Source organism: Peromyscus eremicus, chromosome 4 (assembly GCF_949786415.1).
Source record: "Peromyscus eremicus chromosome 4, PerEre_H2_v1, whole genome shotgun sequence".
NCBI classification, from domain to species: Eukaryota; Metazoa; Chordata; class Mammalia; order Rodentia; family Cricetidae; genus Peromyscus; species Peromyscus eremicus.
In genome coordinates, this window is record NC_081419.1 from 8658183 (window position 1) to 8671095 (window position 12913).

A 12913-nucleotide genomic window follows, 5' to 3' on the forward strand; every position below is an offset into this window, starting at 1 on the left:
AGCCTACTCTCAGCAACTGTCCTTGTTTATTAGAGTCTGAAGATGCCCATATTACATCAAATACAAATATATATTATATTTACATATCCTTCTTAGCTTTTCAACTCAGGAGAGTTTATCTATGGGAAGGCTGTAGCACACTGCTCCTAAAATCCTCAGTGTAGCTGGCTGCCTGCTCCAATGCTGTGAGACAGGGTCTTACAAGATGCACACTGTTCTTTCTAAAATGAAAGGGACGGGTGGGGAATCCATAAAAGGAGACCTGGACAGTTCCTAAAAGATTCTGTTCTGTTTTTTAATATTTTAAAACACCTGGAAAAACATGGTCCCTTTTGCAGTACTACTCTCTATTTGGGGACAAGAAGTAAAATATGCAACTCAGAAAGGCTGAAAGGAAAGAGAACCAGCGTGTTAGCTTGTTAATCTGCTTAGGAAGAGCCACGTGGAAACGTCTGGAAGCTGTACATATTAGACAAAACAATCTTCAGCTCTCAAAGTAGCTGCTACGCTGTCTTCCGGCTACGGTCTGATGCCTTGGTGGGCCTGGTCCCGGTCACTTCCTGTCGTCAATGGTTTTAATGAACTCCACTGCTGCTGTGAACTGCATCCACCAGTAGGACTCCTCTCCAGACAGACAGCTGGCGTAGAAGCTGCTGATGTACTGCACGGTTGACAGCAGGCAGGGGGGGTTTGCCTGGACAGGTGGGAAACAAGAAAGAACCCATTACTCGTGTGCTCTGCTATGCCAGAGCATCTGAGCACCTGGGCTTCCAGGATCTGTGGAACTGGTCATGGACCCATAAACAAACTGTTTCGGAAATACGCACCTTCAAGACCTGGAAAGGAACCCAGGATTTGAACCCATCATTACCTTGTGAAGCCCTGTGGAACCCTGCACAGGAGACCACACAAACTATCAGACACTAGTAAGAGACCCACCTTTATCAGCACAAACACCAACACAGGAACAAAGTCATCGGCCCCAGGGACAGAGTCCTCGTTGGCCAGGCTCAGGAGGTTCATGATGGTGGAGCACATTCTCAGGATGCACTGCACTTTGTCCCGGGGAGTTTTGTAAGCACTTATTGTCCTGATTTCTGACTGTGCAGATGGCCATGGGGCCTCACGAAGATAAACCTAAGCCAGATGGTAGACAACATACAGATCACAAATCCACTGCAGCCATGGTGCCCGCCCCATCAAGCTGAGGACAAGGGATTGTTTCTTCCCTCCCACCCAAGACATCGGGCACAGAGACGGTATACCACAGAGCCTGGACACTGGGTGCAGAGATGATATGTATACCACAGAGCCTGGAGCTCAGAACCATCCCGTGTTTTTTACAAAACTGGGATGAGACTTTCCAAAAGCACAGAGAAGCCATCAGAAGAAGAGGATGCAAACATCACTGTGGGTCTTTGTTGCAGTACTGCTCAGGATGGTGGCACAAGCTTGTGACCCCAGCAGGAGGATCAGAAGTCTAAGGCCAGCCTCAGCAACACAGCATGCTTGAAGCCAGATTGGACTATATAAGAACCTGTCTCTACTTGGGAGGTAGATCTCTGTAAGTTCAAGCCTGCTCTACATAGTGAGAACCTGTCTCAAAAAACAACTGCAAGAAGAGCCTGTCTCTAATGGATAAATAAATAAGAAACAACAAATAACCCACACTAAAGAAAATGTAAAACTTCACAGTACTCTGTTTCATTATAAGGAATTTCTGTTTGTTTGTTTTTGTTTTGTTTTTTGAGACAGGGTTTCTCTGTGTAGCCCTGGCTGTCCCGGAACTCCCTATGTAGACCAGGCTGGCCTGGAACTCACAGAGATCCTCCTGTCTCTGCCTCCCGAGTGCTGGGATTAAAGGAGTGCGCCACCACCTGGCTTCATCATAAGGAAGTTTTAACAACAACCGGAGAAGCCTGAAGCCGCTGCCACCCTGCAGCTCCCTTAGGGCACTCATCAGGAGAAGAGGCAGTGTTGACAGCTCATCTGAGTAGCTGTCCCGAGGCCATGCAGACCCGAGTATTTCTTCTGGAACAGCCCTTATCTGGCAGCTGTGCAAAGCCCAGCTGAAGAGATGCAGAGGCAGCAGATGCCCAGCCTGGAGGGTAGAGCTGGGGCAGAAGCTACGCTAGGACACAGAGCCACCGAAGGAAACTCTCCTGGGGGATCTCCCTGCTCTTCCACTGAGGCCCTTTTCCACACTGGGGAAGTTAAACCCCAGAACTACCCCCGGGACAGTGATAACTCAAGGGAGGAACACCTAGGGAAATGGCACTTTTCGTTTGGGGCACTTGGGTGCCTTGCCCAAGTGGTAAGTCTCCACCCACCACCCACACTGCACACAAGTCCGTGTTACCTCTGGTATCTGCAGAGCTCTGTGGTTTGCCGTCACTACTTTAGATAATCTCTGGATATGTTCATGCAGAACCCTGAAAACCACCCAAAATTCAAATGTAAATGCACATTTGTGAAAATAAAGTATACAAATAGTCACAATTGTAGTTTATCAAAACAAAACATTTTAGACTCACTTCTAGACAGATTACATTATGGTTGAAGCTCTCTTAGTCATAGGTATACTTTATTTAAGAAGGCTTTCCTAGCTCAGCATGTACTACAAGGAAAGTTAGAGGCTAGCCTTAACTACGCAGAAAACATGGTCTTAAAAACAAGAACAACAAAAAAAGGTCCTGTTATAGTCCAAGCATGGCAGTGGAAGCCTGTAATTCTAGCCAGAAATTAAGGGAGGGATCAGGAAGTTAAGACCAGCACCAGCTTGACTACACAGCAAGACTATCTCTATTTAGGATTTATTTAGAGCCTGGCGTGGTGTACACACCTTTAATCTCAGCACTCAGGAGGCAGAGGCAGACGGTACTGTGAGTTCAAGACCAGCCTGGTCTACAAAGAGTTCCAGGACAGCCAGAGCTACACAGAGAAATCCTGTCTTGAAAAGTCATAAATAAATAGATAGATAGATAGATAGATAGATAAATAAATAAATAAATAAATAAATAAATAAATAAATAAATAAATAAATAAATAAATAAATAAATGGTGTACCGCCTTGCCTGACTGCATTCTTTTTCATTTATTATAATACTGGGATCAAGCCCAGGGCCTTTTGTCGCCGATCACAAGCCCTAAGTACAAGCCTAATAGTGGAGAGGGGTGTAAACGAGGGACTGAAAATGAACAGGTCACAATCATCTGTAACTCTCATTCCAGAGGATCTGATGCCTTCGTCTGGCCTCTGAGGGCACCAGACATGCACATGGTACACATGCAGGCCAAACACTAATACATGTAAGATAAAAATAAATCTTTAAAAAAGAAAAGAAACCACGACTCAAACAAATTGCAATCAACCACCAAGAGACTATTAGAGGTGTGAGCCTGAGCACCTTAAGCTAGGAAGGAAACGGTTTCCTGAGAATGCGACACCTGGGTCAGGAAGAAACAACTGTCAAGAACTCGCCTCACAGAGAAGGCCCCGAAGATCTGGGGCAGGCAGGTGCACAGCACTAATTTCACAGACCACACTAATTCAGACCACTCTCTCCCCACTGCGCACCACCCTGCCAACCGATGACTGGAGATGATCGTTGATACATCTCGCTTCACTATGATACATCTCGCTTCACTACTGCACACCAAAGCAAGCTGTGCAGGCCAGCGCACACGCACTCACTGGTCTCGGAGTATGTCTCCGTCCTGGTTAGGGTAGAAAGCAAGCTTGAAGATCCGATTCATCACACTCCGCTCGATGGCCAGCTGGGCATCCTGCAGCTGCTCCTCACTGGCGTTTTGCCAGATGACGTCCTGAGCCATGGCGCCGTACAGGAACTGCAGAAAATCCTCCACTTGAGCTGTTTTGTCGTCAGCAGCAGTAAGTTTCTGAAAGTCTCCAAGGAAAACAGTCATCTTTAAAACACGCATCAAGTAACACTAAAAAGGAATCACTGTGGACCCCGAGTATCCTTGGCTTTCTTCTCTGTTCCCATTATCCTATCTAGAAGTACTAAATGGAAAAATTAGAAATAAGCACTGGTAAGTTTTATTTTTATCTCTCTTCCTTTTTTAACATTTATTTATGGGGGGAGTGTGCACCTGGCATAACACACATGTGGAGGTCAGAGGCTACTTGTAGGAGTTGGTTTTCATCACCATATGAATCCCAGGAATCACACTCAGGTCATCAGGCTTGGTCACAAATGCCTTTATTTACCAAGCCATCTTCCCTGCTCCATTCATAAGTTTTAAATCACACACTGTTCTGGATAGAGTGAAGAAATCGAGAAACTCCCGTTCTATCCAAGCGGACATGAATTATCCCTTTGGTCAGGACGGCCACACTGTATGCAGCCTGCTCATTATCATCTGTCGCTCAGCTATCCACACGGTATGCAGCGTTCAGTCCTATGCACAGTTTACCAATTCCACTGGGTATAGGGGCAGCCTTAGAATGTAACTCTCATGGAAAAGGGAGAGCAAGCTGTAGAAATCATTCTAATTAACTAATGATACTAATACCCTAATCTTAAAGCCAAAAATGTGTGGATGAGATTTTAGAATTTGCTGCCAAAATATCAAAAGCAAGAAAAAGTAAGAAATATGTAAACATTTAAAGTTTATTACAAAAATATACAGTTGTTTTTAATATACACAGTTTTTGAAAGTTGTGTGGATACAATTTGGTCATGGTGAAAAATGCCTACATTCTTATCATTTAGAAGGCTGGAGTAGGAGGGTTACAAGCTGGAGGCCAGCTGGGATGCACTGTGACTCTGTCTCAAAAAAACCACAAAAAGACAATGCTGGACATGGCCACACTTGCCTTTAATGCCAACATTTGGGAGTTGGAAGGAAGAGAATCAGTATAGTTCATGGCTAGCCATGGCTACACAGTGAGTTTGAAGCTAGCCTGAGACTTTGAATAAAAAATAATAATGAAAAGTAGATCTGGGGCTGGAGAGATGGCTCAGCAGTTAAGAGCACTGGCTGCTCTTTCAGAGGTCCCAAGTTCAATTCCCAGCAAGCACGTGGTGGCTCACAGCCATCTGTAATGAGATCTGGTGCCCTCTTCTGGCGTTCAGGTGTACATGAAGACAGAAGAAAAGAAAAAAAAAAAGTAGATCTAAAATTTGAACATCCTCAATTTTCTTTTAAACGCATATGGATGTTTTGCCTGCATGTACACCTGATGCCTGCAGAGGCCAGAAGAGGGTATCACGTTCCCTGGAGGTTATCTAGTTCCCTAGAACTAGAGTTATAGATGGTTGTAAGGCGCCATGTGGGTCCTGAGAAATGAACCCAACTCCTCTGGAAGACCAGTCAGTGCCCTTAACTACTGAGCCATCTCTGCAGGCCCTGTTCAATTCTTAATACATAGATACTCAATCTGAGAGAAAATAATGCAACTGAGAGATTTGTTATCAATGCTCACTACTTTGAATTAGTTTGTTTTTGAAGTGCTGGGGATTGTCTAGGGCCTCACGTACGCAGGATAATTGCTATCACTGAACTTATGTCCTTACTCTGCTTTTGCTTTTAATCTCGAGACAGGGGGTCTCACTAAGTTGTCCAGGCTAGTCTTGAATTCCTAATTCTCCTCCTTGGTCTTAAACTCACTCAATATCCCAAGGAGCCCTTGAATGTGTGATCTTCCTGCCTCAACCCCGAGCAGCTTACAGAACTACACCACCATGCCCATAGTTTTCTTTTTTCCTTTGAGACTGTGCCTCACTTTGTAGCCAAGGCAGACTTTAAACTTACAGACCTTCTCTCTCAGCCTCCCAAGTGCTAGGTTATAGGTATGGGGCTTCAAAGGTTACTAAGAGCCAGGCATGATAGCACATAACTCAAATCTCAGGATTCAGGAGACAGAGACAGAACCATCTCTGTGATTTCAAGGCCGGCCAGGAATACACAGTGAGACCTTGTCCAAACAAAACAAAACAAAACACACACACACATAAAAACAACAACAACAAAGAAAAAACCACCACGAAAGTGAAGCTGCTGTTCGGTCTCTACATTATTGCAGATTCCAGCTTATTGAGTGGCCTGTATTTTCAGCCTCTGGCTATACTGAATTATCTCTCCATCCAGTGTGATAATGTGCACCTAGGCAGGAGGCACAGCCTGGAGGCAGGGTCATCAAGATCTGCTGCCACCCGCCCACTCTGAGCAGAGGTTGTCTAGGACACAGAGCTCATCTTCCAAACCTTTGGTTTCACTCCAGTAGCTGAGCAGCAAATACAGGGCTGGCTTTCCCTACCCATCCTGAGCTAGGTACTATGTTCAGAGAGCAGTACTGTGGAATGGACCAGTGAAAGCTGGCGTCCACGGAGGATAATGATCTGGCCCTCCCTCTAGAGTGTACTGGAGCAGCAGCAGCCCACCACTGGGAAGTCCGAGTTCTTAAAGAGTCTCTTCAAGTGACAGCACTGAATTTGCACACTGACCCCATCTGGACTGTGCTGATGCTGATGGCTGTCTCAGGTAGCCCATCTGTGGGACAGAGTTCCTTCATCATAGCTCTGGGAGCCATTTAGGCTTCCCTCCCACGTTCTTTCTGTGCCTTTCTTTCTTTCTTTCTTTCTTTCTTTCTTTCTTTCTTTCTTTCTGACAAATCTTTTGTTATTTACTTTTTAAAAAGGTTTAATTTTTTCTATGTATACGAGTTGTATACATATGTCTTGCACATATGTCTGCGTACCACATGCATGCCTGGTGTCCTCTGATGACAAAAGACGGTGCTGGATTCCCTGGACTGCAGTTATGGACATTTGTGAGCTCCCACATGGGTACCAGGAATCAAACCTGGGTCCTTTGCAAAAACATCAGGTATTCTTGCAAACTGCTGAGCTAACTCCCCAGCCTGTTTAGGGTTTCAGCCAAAACTTCTCCCTGCCTTTTCAGAGAAGCAATCCCAAAGTCATCCCAAGAGTACAAAAACCAGGCCTGGAAGACGGCTCAGTGGACACCTGAAGACCCAGCCCACATCAGATCCTGTGATGGCGACTCTTGGCTACCAACCTGCCTACAACTGAGATTAACTAAAATCCAAGGGACTGAGCATACCTGTGAGGGATTTATTATTATTACTATTATTATTATTATTATTATTTAAATCATTTGAAGTAGGAAGATCACTTTTAATCTGGATCTTTTGAGGTAGGATGGTACACTCACCTGGATCACACCTTCTGCTGACAGCCTATATAAAGGACATAGAGGAAGGAAGCTTTCTTTCTCTGCCTGCTTGCCCTATTCTTGCTGGCAAGTCCATTCCTTCACTGGCATTACCAGCCTACTTCCTCGGGATTCCAATGTATACTGAAGATCAGCTGAGACATCCAGCTTCATAGACTGAATAACTACTCAGAACTTTGTTTATAGGCAGGCATTGTTGGACTAGCTGGACCATGGCCTGTAAGCCATTCTAGTAAATCCCATAAATAGATAAATATCTAGTCCCATCAGTTATTTTCCTCTAGAGAACCCTGACTAATCCAGATCCCATGAAGCCACACAGTGGAAGGAAGGAGAGAACCAATTCCTTCAAGTTGTCTGAGACTTCTATCACATGCTGTGCCATGCACCAGCCCCACAAAATTATAAATAAAAGTAATAAAAATAAATCTTAAAAGAAGCTGGAGATGGCTCACCAGTTAAAAGCAGCTTGCTACTCTTCTGGAGGATGGGAGTTTGGTTCCCAGCACCCATGTGCACCTTACAACTGCCTGTAACTTGAGTAGCAGGAGATCTGATCCCTCTTTTGGCTTACACACACACACACACACACACACACACACACACACACACACATACACACACACATCGTATGTATACATAAACATTTAAAATCTTCTATGTAATTATTATTGTTGTTATTATTATTACTGTGTATAGGTGTTCAGCCTGCACAAGTCTGTGCACCATATATGTGCCTGGTTCCTGCATAGGCTAGAAGAGAGCAAATCCCTGGAACCAGAGTTATAGATGATTATGAGTACTGTTATGTGGAGACTGGGAATTGAACCCTGGTCCTCGGGAAGAGCAGCCAGTACTCATAACTCACCAGCCCCCAAAATCTTGAAGGAGGAAAGGAAATAAACTGGTAAATAGATAAAGTAAGGTATGTGCATAAACAGTGAAGCAGACTGAGGAGCCGTCTGTCTGAAGAAGGCATTTAGTTACCTTGAATGAACTCCCTGATCTTCTTTTCTTTGCTCTCAAGCAGTAACCGCACGCAGACGGTGGTAAAGTACCGATTGGCTACTTCTTTGTCCCGCAAAACTCTTTGCAAGAGCCTTTCCAGGTGCGCCTGTGTGGTCTGCAGTCCTTGTCGACAGCGAGTGAGATAAGCAATATATGGGGCTCTTTTCCTGAGAGAAAAAAGTACTGCTAAATATCAGATGTATACAGCACAGACTTACATACTTTCTTCAGCAACTAAGAGTGTTAACTTTTTAAAACAAGTACTTCACAGACTGATTTTTACAAGTTGGCACAAGAGGCTGGAGACAAGTATCTTGGGAACTACTGCGGGAACCACGCTGCCAGCTCAGGAAAGAAAGCCTCCATGCATGTTTCTGTGGGACACATCATCGGCACCTAACTTATTACATGCCTCTAAGGTCCTCTGCAGGCTCATTTCGTTTATTATGGAAGCAGTTTCTATGCTTGTAGGACCCCACACTTAACAGAAAATTGGCTGCTGAACAAAATACAAATTATATAGACTAGATCATTAAATAACCACTTATTATTTTGCTTATAGTGTTAGTGTAACAAGATCCCTTAAGGCTAGGAGCTTCCCCTCTGCTTAAGTGCGGCACTCACATTCCCCCCATACTGGCTAGGGCTTGGCAGCAAGACACACTAGCAATTCCCAAGATTATCTCTGCTTCCCTGGTCCTCTTTGGTCTTTCCTACCACACATAAAAGAAACATAAGACATAACCTAGTCCTCCTGGCCCCCCAGTGGAAGAAAGCCTATTTACCTGCTTTAAAAGATGACTGGTCATTGTACACATGTGAGTGTGAGTGTAGCTATATTACAGCATGCATGGAGAGGTCATAGGACATCTTCTGTGAAGTCACTTCTCTCCTTCCACCTTTTCATGAATTCTGGAAATCTAACTTAGGTTGTCAAGCTTCCATGGCATGTGCCTTTATCCAGTGACATCCTGCAGCTCCATGTATCCTTCTTTTAGAGACAGGATCTCTCACTGAACCTGGAGTCTGCAGCTCTGGCTACTCAACAAGCCCCCAGGATCCATTTGTATCCGTTTCCCCTAAGATGGAGTTACAGATACACACCATATGCCTGGCTTTTGCCTGAGTGCTGGGGAACCAAAGTGCTCAGGTCCTCATGGTTGCACTACACTTGCTCAGCCTTTTCCCCACTGTGGTGACATATTGTGTACCCTGATAAACTTGCCTGAAGATCAGAAGACAGAGCCAGGAACTAGAATAGACAAAGAGGCCAGGCAGTGGTGGCACACACCCTTAATCCTATTACTCAGAAGGCAGAGATTCGTCTGGATCTCTGTGAGTTCAAGGCCGCACTGGAAACAGAGCCAGGCAGTGGTGGCACACGCCTTTAATCCCAGTACTGGGAAGCACACATGCCGTTAATCCCAGGAAGTGATGGCAGGGCAGAGAAAGGTCTATAAGGCGTGAGGAAACAGGAACTCCCTCTCTTTAGACTGAGGATTTCGCAGAGGTAAGAATAGTGGCTGGCTGCTCTGCTTCTCTGATCTTTCAGCTTTCACCCTGATATCTGGCTCTGGGTTTTTTTATTAAAAGACCATCTAAGATTCAAACAACACCCCAACCTCTTCTTTACCTTCTTTTATGTAAAGCTGAAGTAAATTATACTTCTTTTTATTAGCAAGAACTGTTGATAACAACATTTCTAAATTGTATTGCTTAAAAAGCTCTATCCAAGTAAACATAGTCACATAGCTTCATTTCTTCAATAAAGACCAACTAAAACAAATAAAGAAAAGCCTCCCTCAAAACAAAGAACAAGCAGCACCAAACACTACCAGCGTGCAGGCAGATCTATAAAGCAGCAGGTTGGGAACAGTACCTGTAGTCTTCAGCAATGGATGCCAGCAGCTTCCTGCAAGTCCTGTTGTCAAAGCGGCACACACAACGCATGGTTTCTTGAAGTTGAGCCATTAAGTTCTTATCTTGTAAATTAATTGCTTCAGCTATTTGAACTTTTAAGAAGCATACAATTTCATTGTCTAAAAACAAACAAAAACAAGAGTTCTGTTAGGGTATCCACACCCTCTCAGCATCTGGGATATCAATCCTGCTGCACTGCAAACCATTAGAGCCAAACAATACTGCCTCTCTTGTTAAAGAGAATAAATAATCAGAAATCAAAGTACCAGGAGCTGGGGAGATGGCTCAGGGGTTAGGAGCCTGTGTTGTCTTCCAGGGGACCAGAGCTCAGATCCCAGCACCCACCCTGTCTGAACTCCAGGTCCAGGGGCTCTGCCACCCGCTTCTGGCCTCTGTGGGCACAGAAACACACATGGCAGACACACAGACACATGTATACATTTTTAAAAAAGCGATCAAAGTACCCTTAAGAGACTTAGCATGAATGTGACATTACATTAGAATAAATGTAACAACCCTGGATCACACAGAATTTCTGTCAGCTGACAGGTAAGGGATGGCAGCTGCTCTTGTTCAAGCTGTGCCTATGGGAGAGAGTGAGGAGTCCTGGGTGCCTTACCTTCTGGGTCTGTGTGGTCCGGCAATCCGTTCCTCGTTGAATGGGTCAGCACTGGGAAGGCCACCGAGTCCGCAGAGCAAAGTGCAAGCCTCAGCTTCTTCTTCACATCTCTGTAAGTGCAGGCACACTAATTTACTCACACAGAAATGGGCACATCCTCAGCCAGAAATGGCCACATCTTACAAATATTTACATATAAATTAACATGTTAGCTCAGAACTCAAACAAGTCTTTAAGAAAGGATCAGTTTTAACTGACTGACACCTCACTGAGAAGCACAGGCCTCTAGGTCCTGGATGAGAGGATCAGAAGAGTGCTCTTTTTTTTTTGTTTGTTTTTGTTTTTGTTTTTCGAGACAGGGTTTCTTTGTGTAGCTTTGCGCCTCTCCTGGATCTCGCTCTGTAGACCAGGCTGGCCTCGAACTCACAGAGATCCGCCTGGCTCTGCCTCCTGAGTGCTGGGATTAAAAGCGTGCGCCACCACCGCCTGGCTTTTGGTTTTTGTTTTGTTTTGTTTTGTGTGTGTGTTTTAAGAGGTGTTATATGCTGCATTTGTTTAACGATGTAAAGAGGTGTTGCTTTGCCTGTCTAAGGCACCTGATTAGTCTAATAAAAATCTGAATGGCCAACAGTGAGGCAGGAGAGGGACAGGCAGGGCTGGTGGGCAGAGAGAATAAGTAGGAGGAAGAATCTAGGCTTGGAGAGAGAAGAGAACAAGGGAGAAAGAGAGGGAGACACCCAGGACCAGCCAGACAAAAAGCTGCCAGCCAGCCAGACACAGATTATGGCATACAAGAGTACAGAAAGGTAAAAAGCCCTGAGGCAAAATGTAGATGAAGAAAAACAAGTTAAAATAAGCTATAAGAGTTAGTGGGGCCGGGCAGTGGTGGCACACGCTTTTAATCCCAGCACTCTGGAGGCAGAGCCAGGCGGATCTCTGTGAGTTCGAGGCCAGCTTGGTCTACAGAGCAAGATCCACGAAAGGCACAAAGCTACACAGAGAAACCCTGTCTCGAAAAACCAAAGGAAAAAAAAAGAGTTAGTGGGAAAATCATAAGGCCAAACATTCATAATTATTAAGTCTCCATATCTCTATTTGGGAGCTGGTTGGTGGTCCAAAAGAAATCCTGCTACATAGCAGTATTTTTTTAATCCCTGAATTAATGTTTTCAATATCTGATATCCACAATTGGAGTCTTATCTTTAAAAAAAAAAAAAGAACAGCGTTTGGCCTTAAACTTTTTCTGTAGCCCAGGCTGGCCTCAAACTCACAGAGATCTGCCTGCCTACTTCCCAAATGCTGGGATTAAAGGTGTATATTACCACACCTGGCCCAAGGTGAGTTTTCTTAGTGAACAGTGTTTCACTCTTCTCTTGAACGTGTGCATGTGTGTGTCTCAGGTGTGCACGCACCACAGGACACCAGTGCCACTCCACAGGAGGTGCCATCAACCTTTTTTTTTTGGAACAGGGTCCCTCATTGGTTTAGAGTAGACTCGGGGAGCCGGCCAGTGCTAAGATTACAAGTACACGCCGTCAGGCTCGGCCTTTCAGGAAGGTCCTCAGACTTGTGCAGCAAGCACCTAACTGTCCACCTGCTCTTTACACTTAACAATTAGCTGACTCGAAAGAATTGAAATGGTGATAAAAAGTCCAAAGCCCAAATGGGAAGTGCTGGAAGGAGGACAGGGAACAGGAAAAACAATATAATTATATTTTAATTTAAAAAATATTTTTAAAAAGTCCAAACCCCAGCCGGGCGGTGGTGGCGCATGCCTTTAATCCCAGCACTTGGGAGGCAGAGCCAGGCGGATCTCTGTGAGTTCGAGGCCAGCCTGGGCTACCAAGTGAGTTCCAGGAAAGGCACAAAGCTACACAGAGAAACCCTGTCTCGAAAAACCAAAAAAAAAAAAAAAAAAAAAAAGAAAGTCCAAACCCCAAACTTCCAACTCCTGAAAGCAATACCTGTAAGAGAAAGCAGAATCCTGAGGGTGGGCTGCTTGGCTGGCAGAGTCTGGGAGATCGTCAGCTGAGATGTTCTGCAGGGCTTCATCACGAGGGGAGTCATGAGCACTTTCACCGTCACCCATGACCTCTAGACAAAACCCGTCCCCAAGAAAAGGATACCCCAAGTTAATGTGGAAAT

The 12913-nt window shown here is 44.9% G+C and overlaps 1 protein-coding gene across 7 annotated transcripts in view; it reads right to left on the reverse strand.

Moving 5' to 3' along the window:
- Window positions 1-281: 281 nt before the first annotated feature.
- Window positions 282-12913, reverse strand: part of Gapvd1 (GTPase activating protein and VPS9 domains 1) — a 74803-nt gene continuing 62171 nt past the window's right edge. For all 7 annotated transcript variants that reach the window (XM_059260132.1, XM_059260130.1, XM_059260131.1 and 4 more), the window contains 8 exons: window positions 12733-12862; window positions 10769-10878; window positions 10109-10268; window positions 8209-8396; window positions 3695-3908; window positions 2360-2432; window positions 940-1137; window positions 282-694 (listed from right to left, as the gene is read on the reverse strand). In XM_059260132.1, the coding sequence (XP_059116115.1) occupies window positions 554-694; window positions 940-1137; window positions 2360-2432; window positions 3695-3908; window positions 8209-8396; window positions 10109-10268; window positions 10769-10878; window positions 12733-12862 (1214 nt within the window). In that variant the 3' untranslated portion in view covers window positions 282-553. The remainder of the gene's footprint in view (window positions 695-939; window positions 1138-2359; window positions 2433-3694; window positions 3909-8208; window positions 8397-10108; window positions 10269-10768; window positions 10879-12732; window positions 12863-12913) is intronic.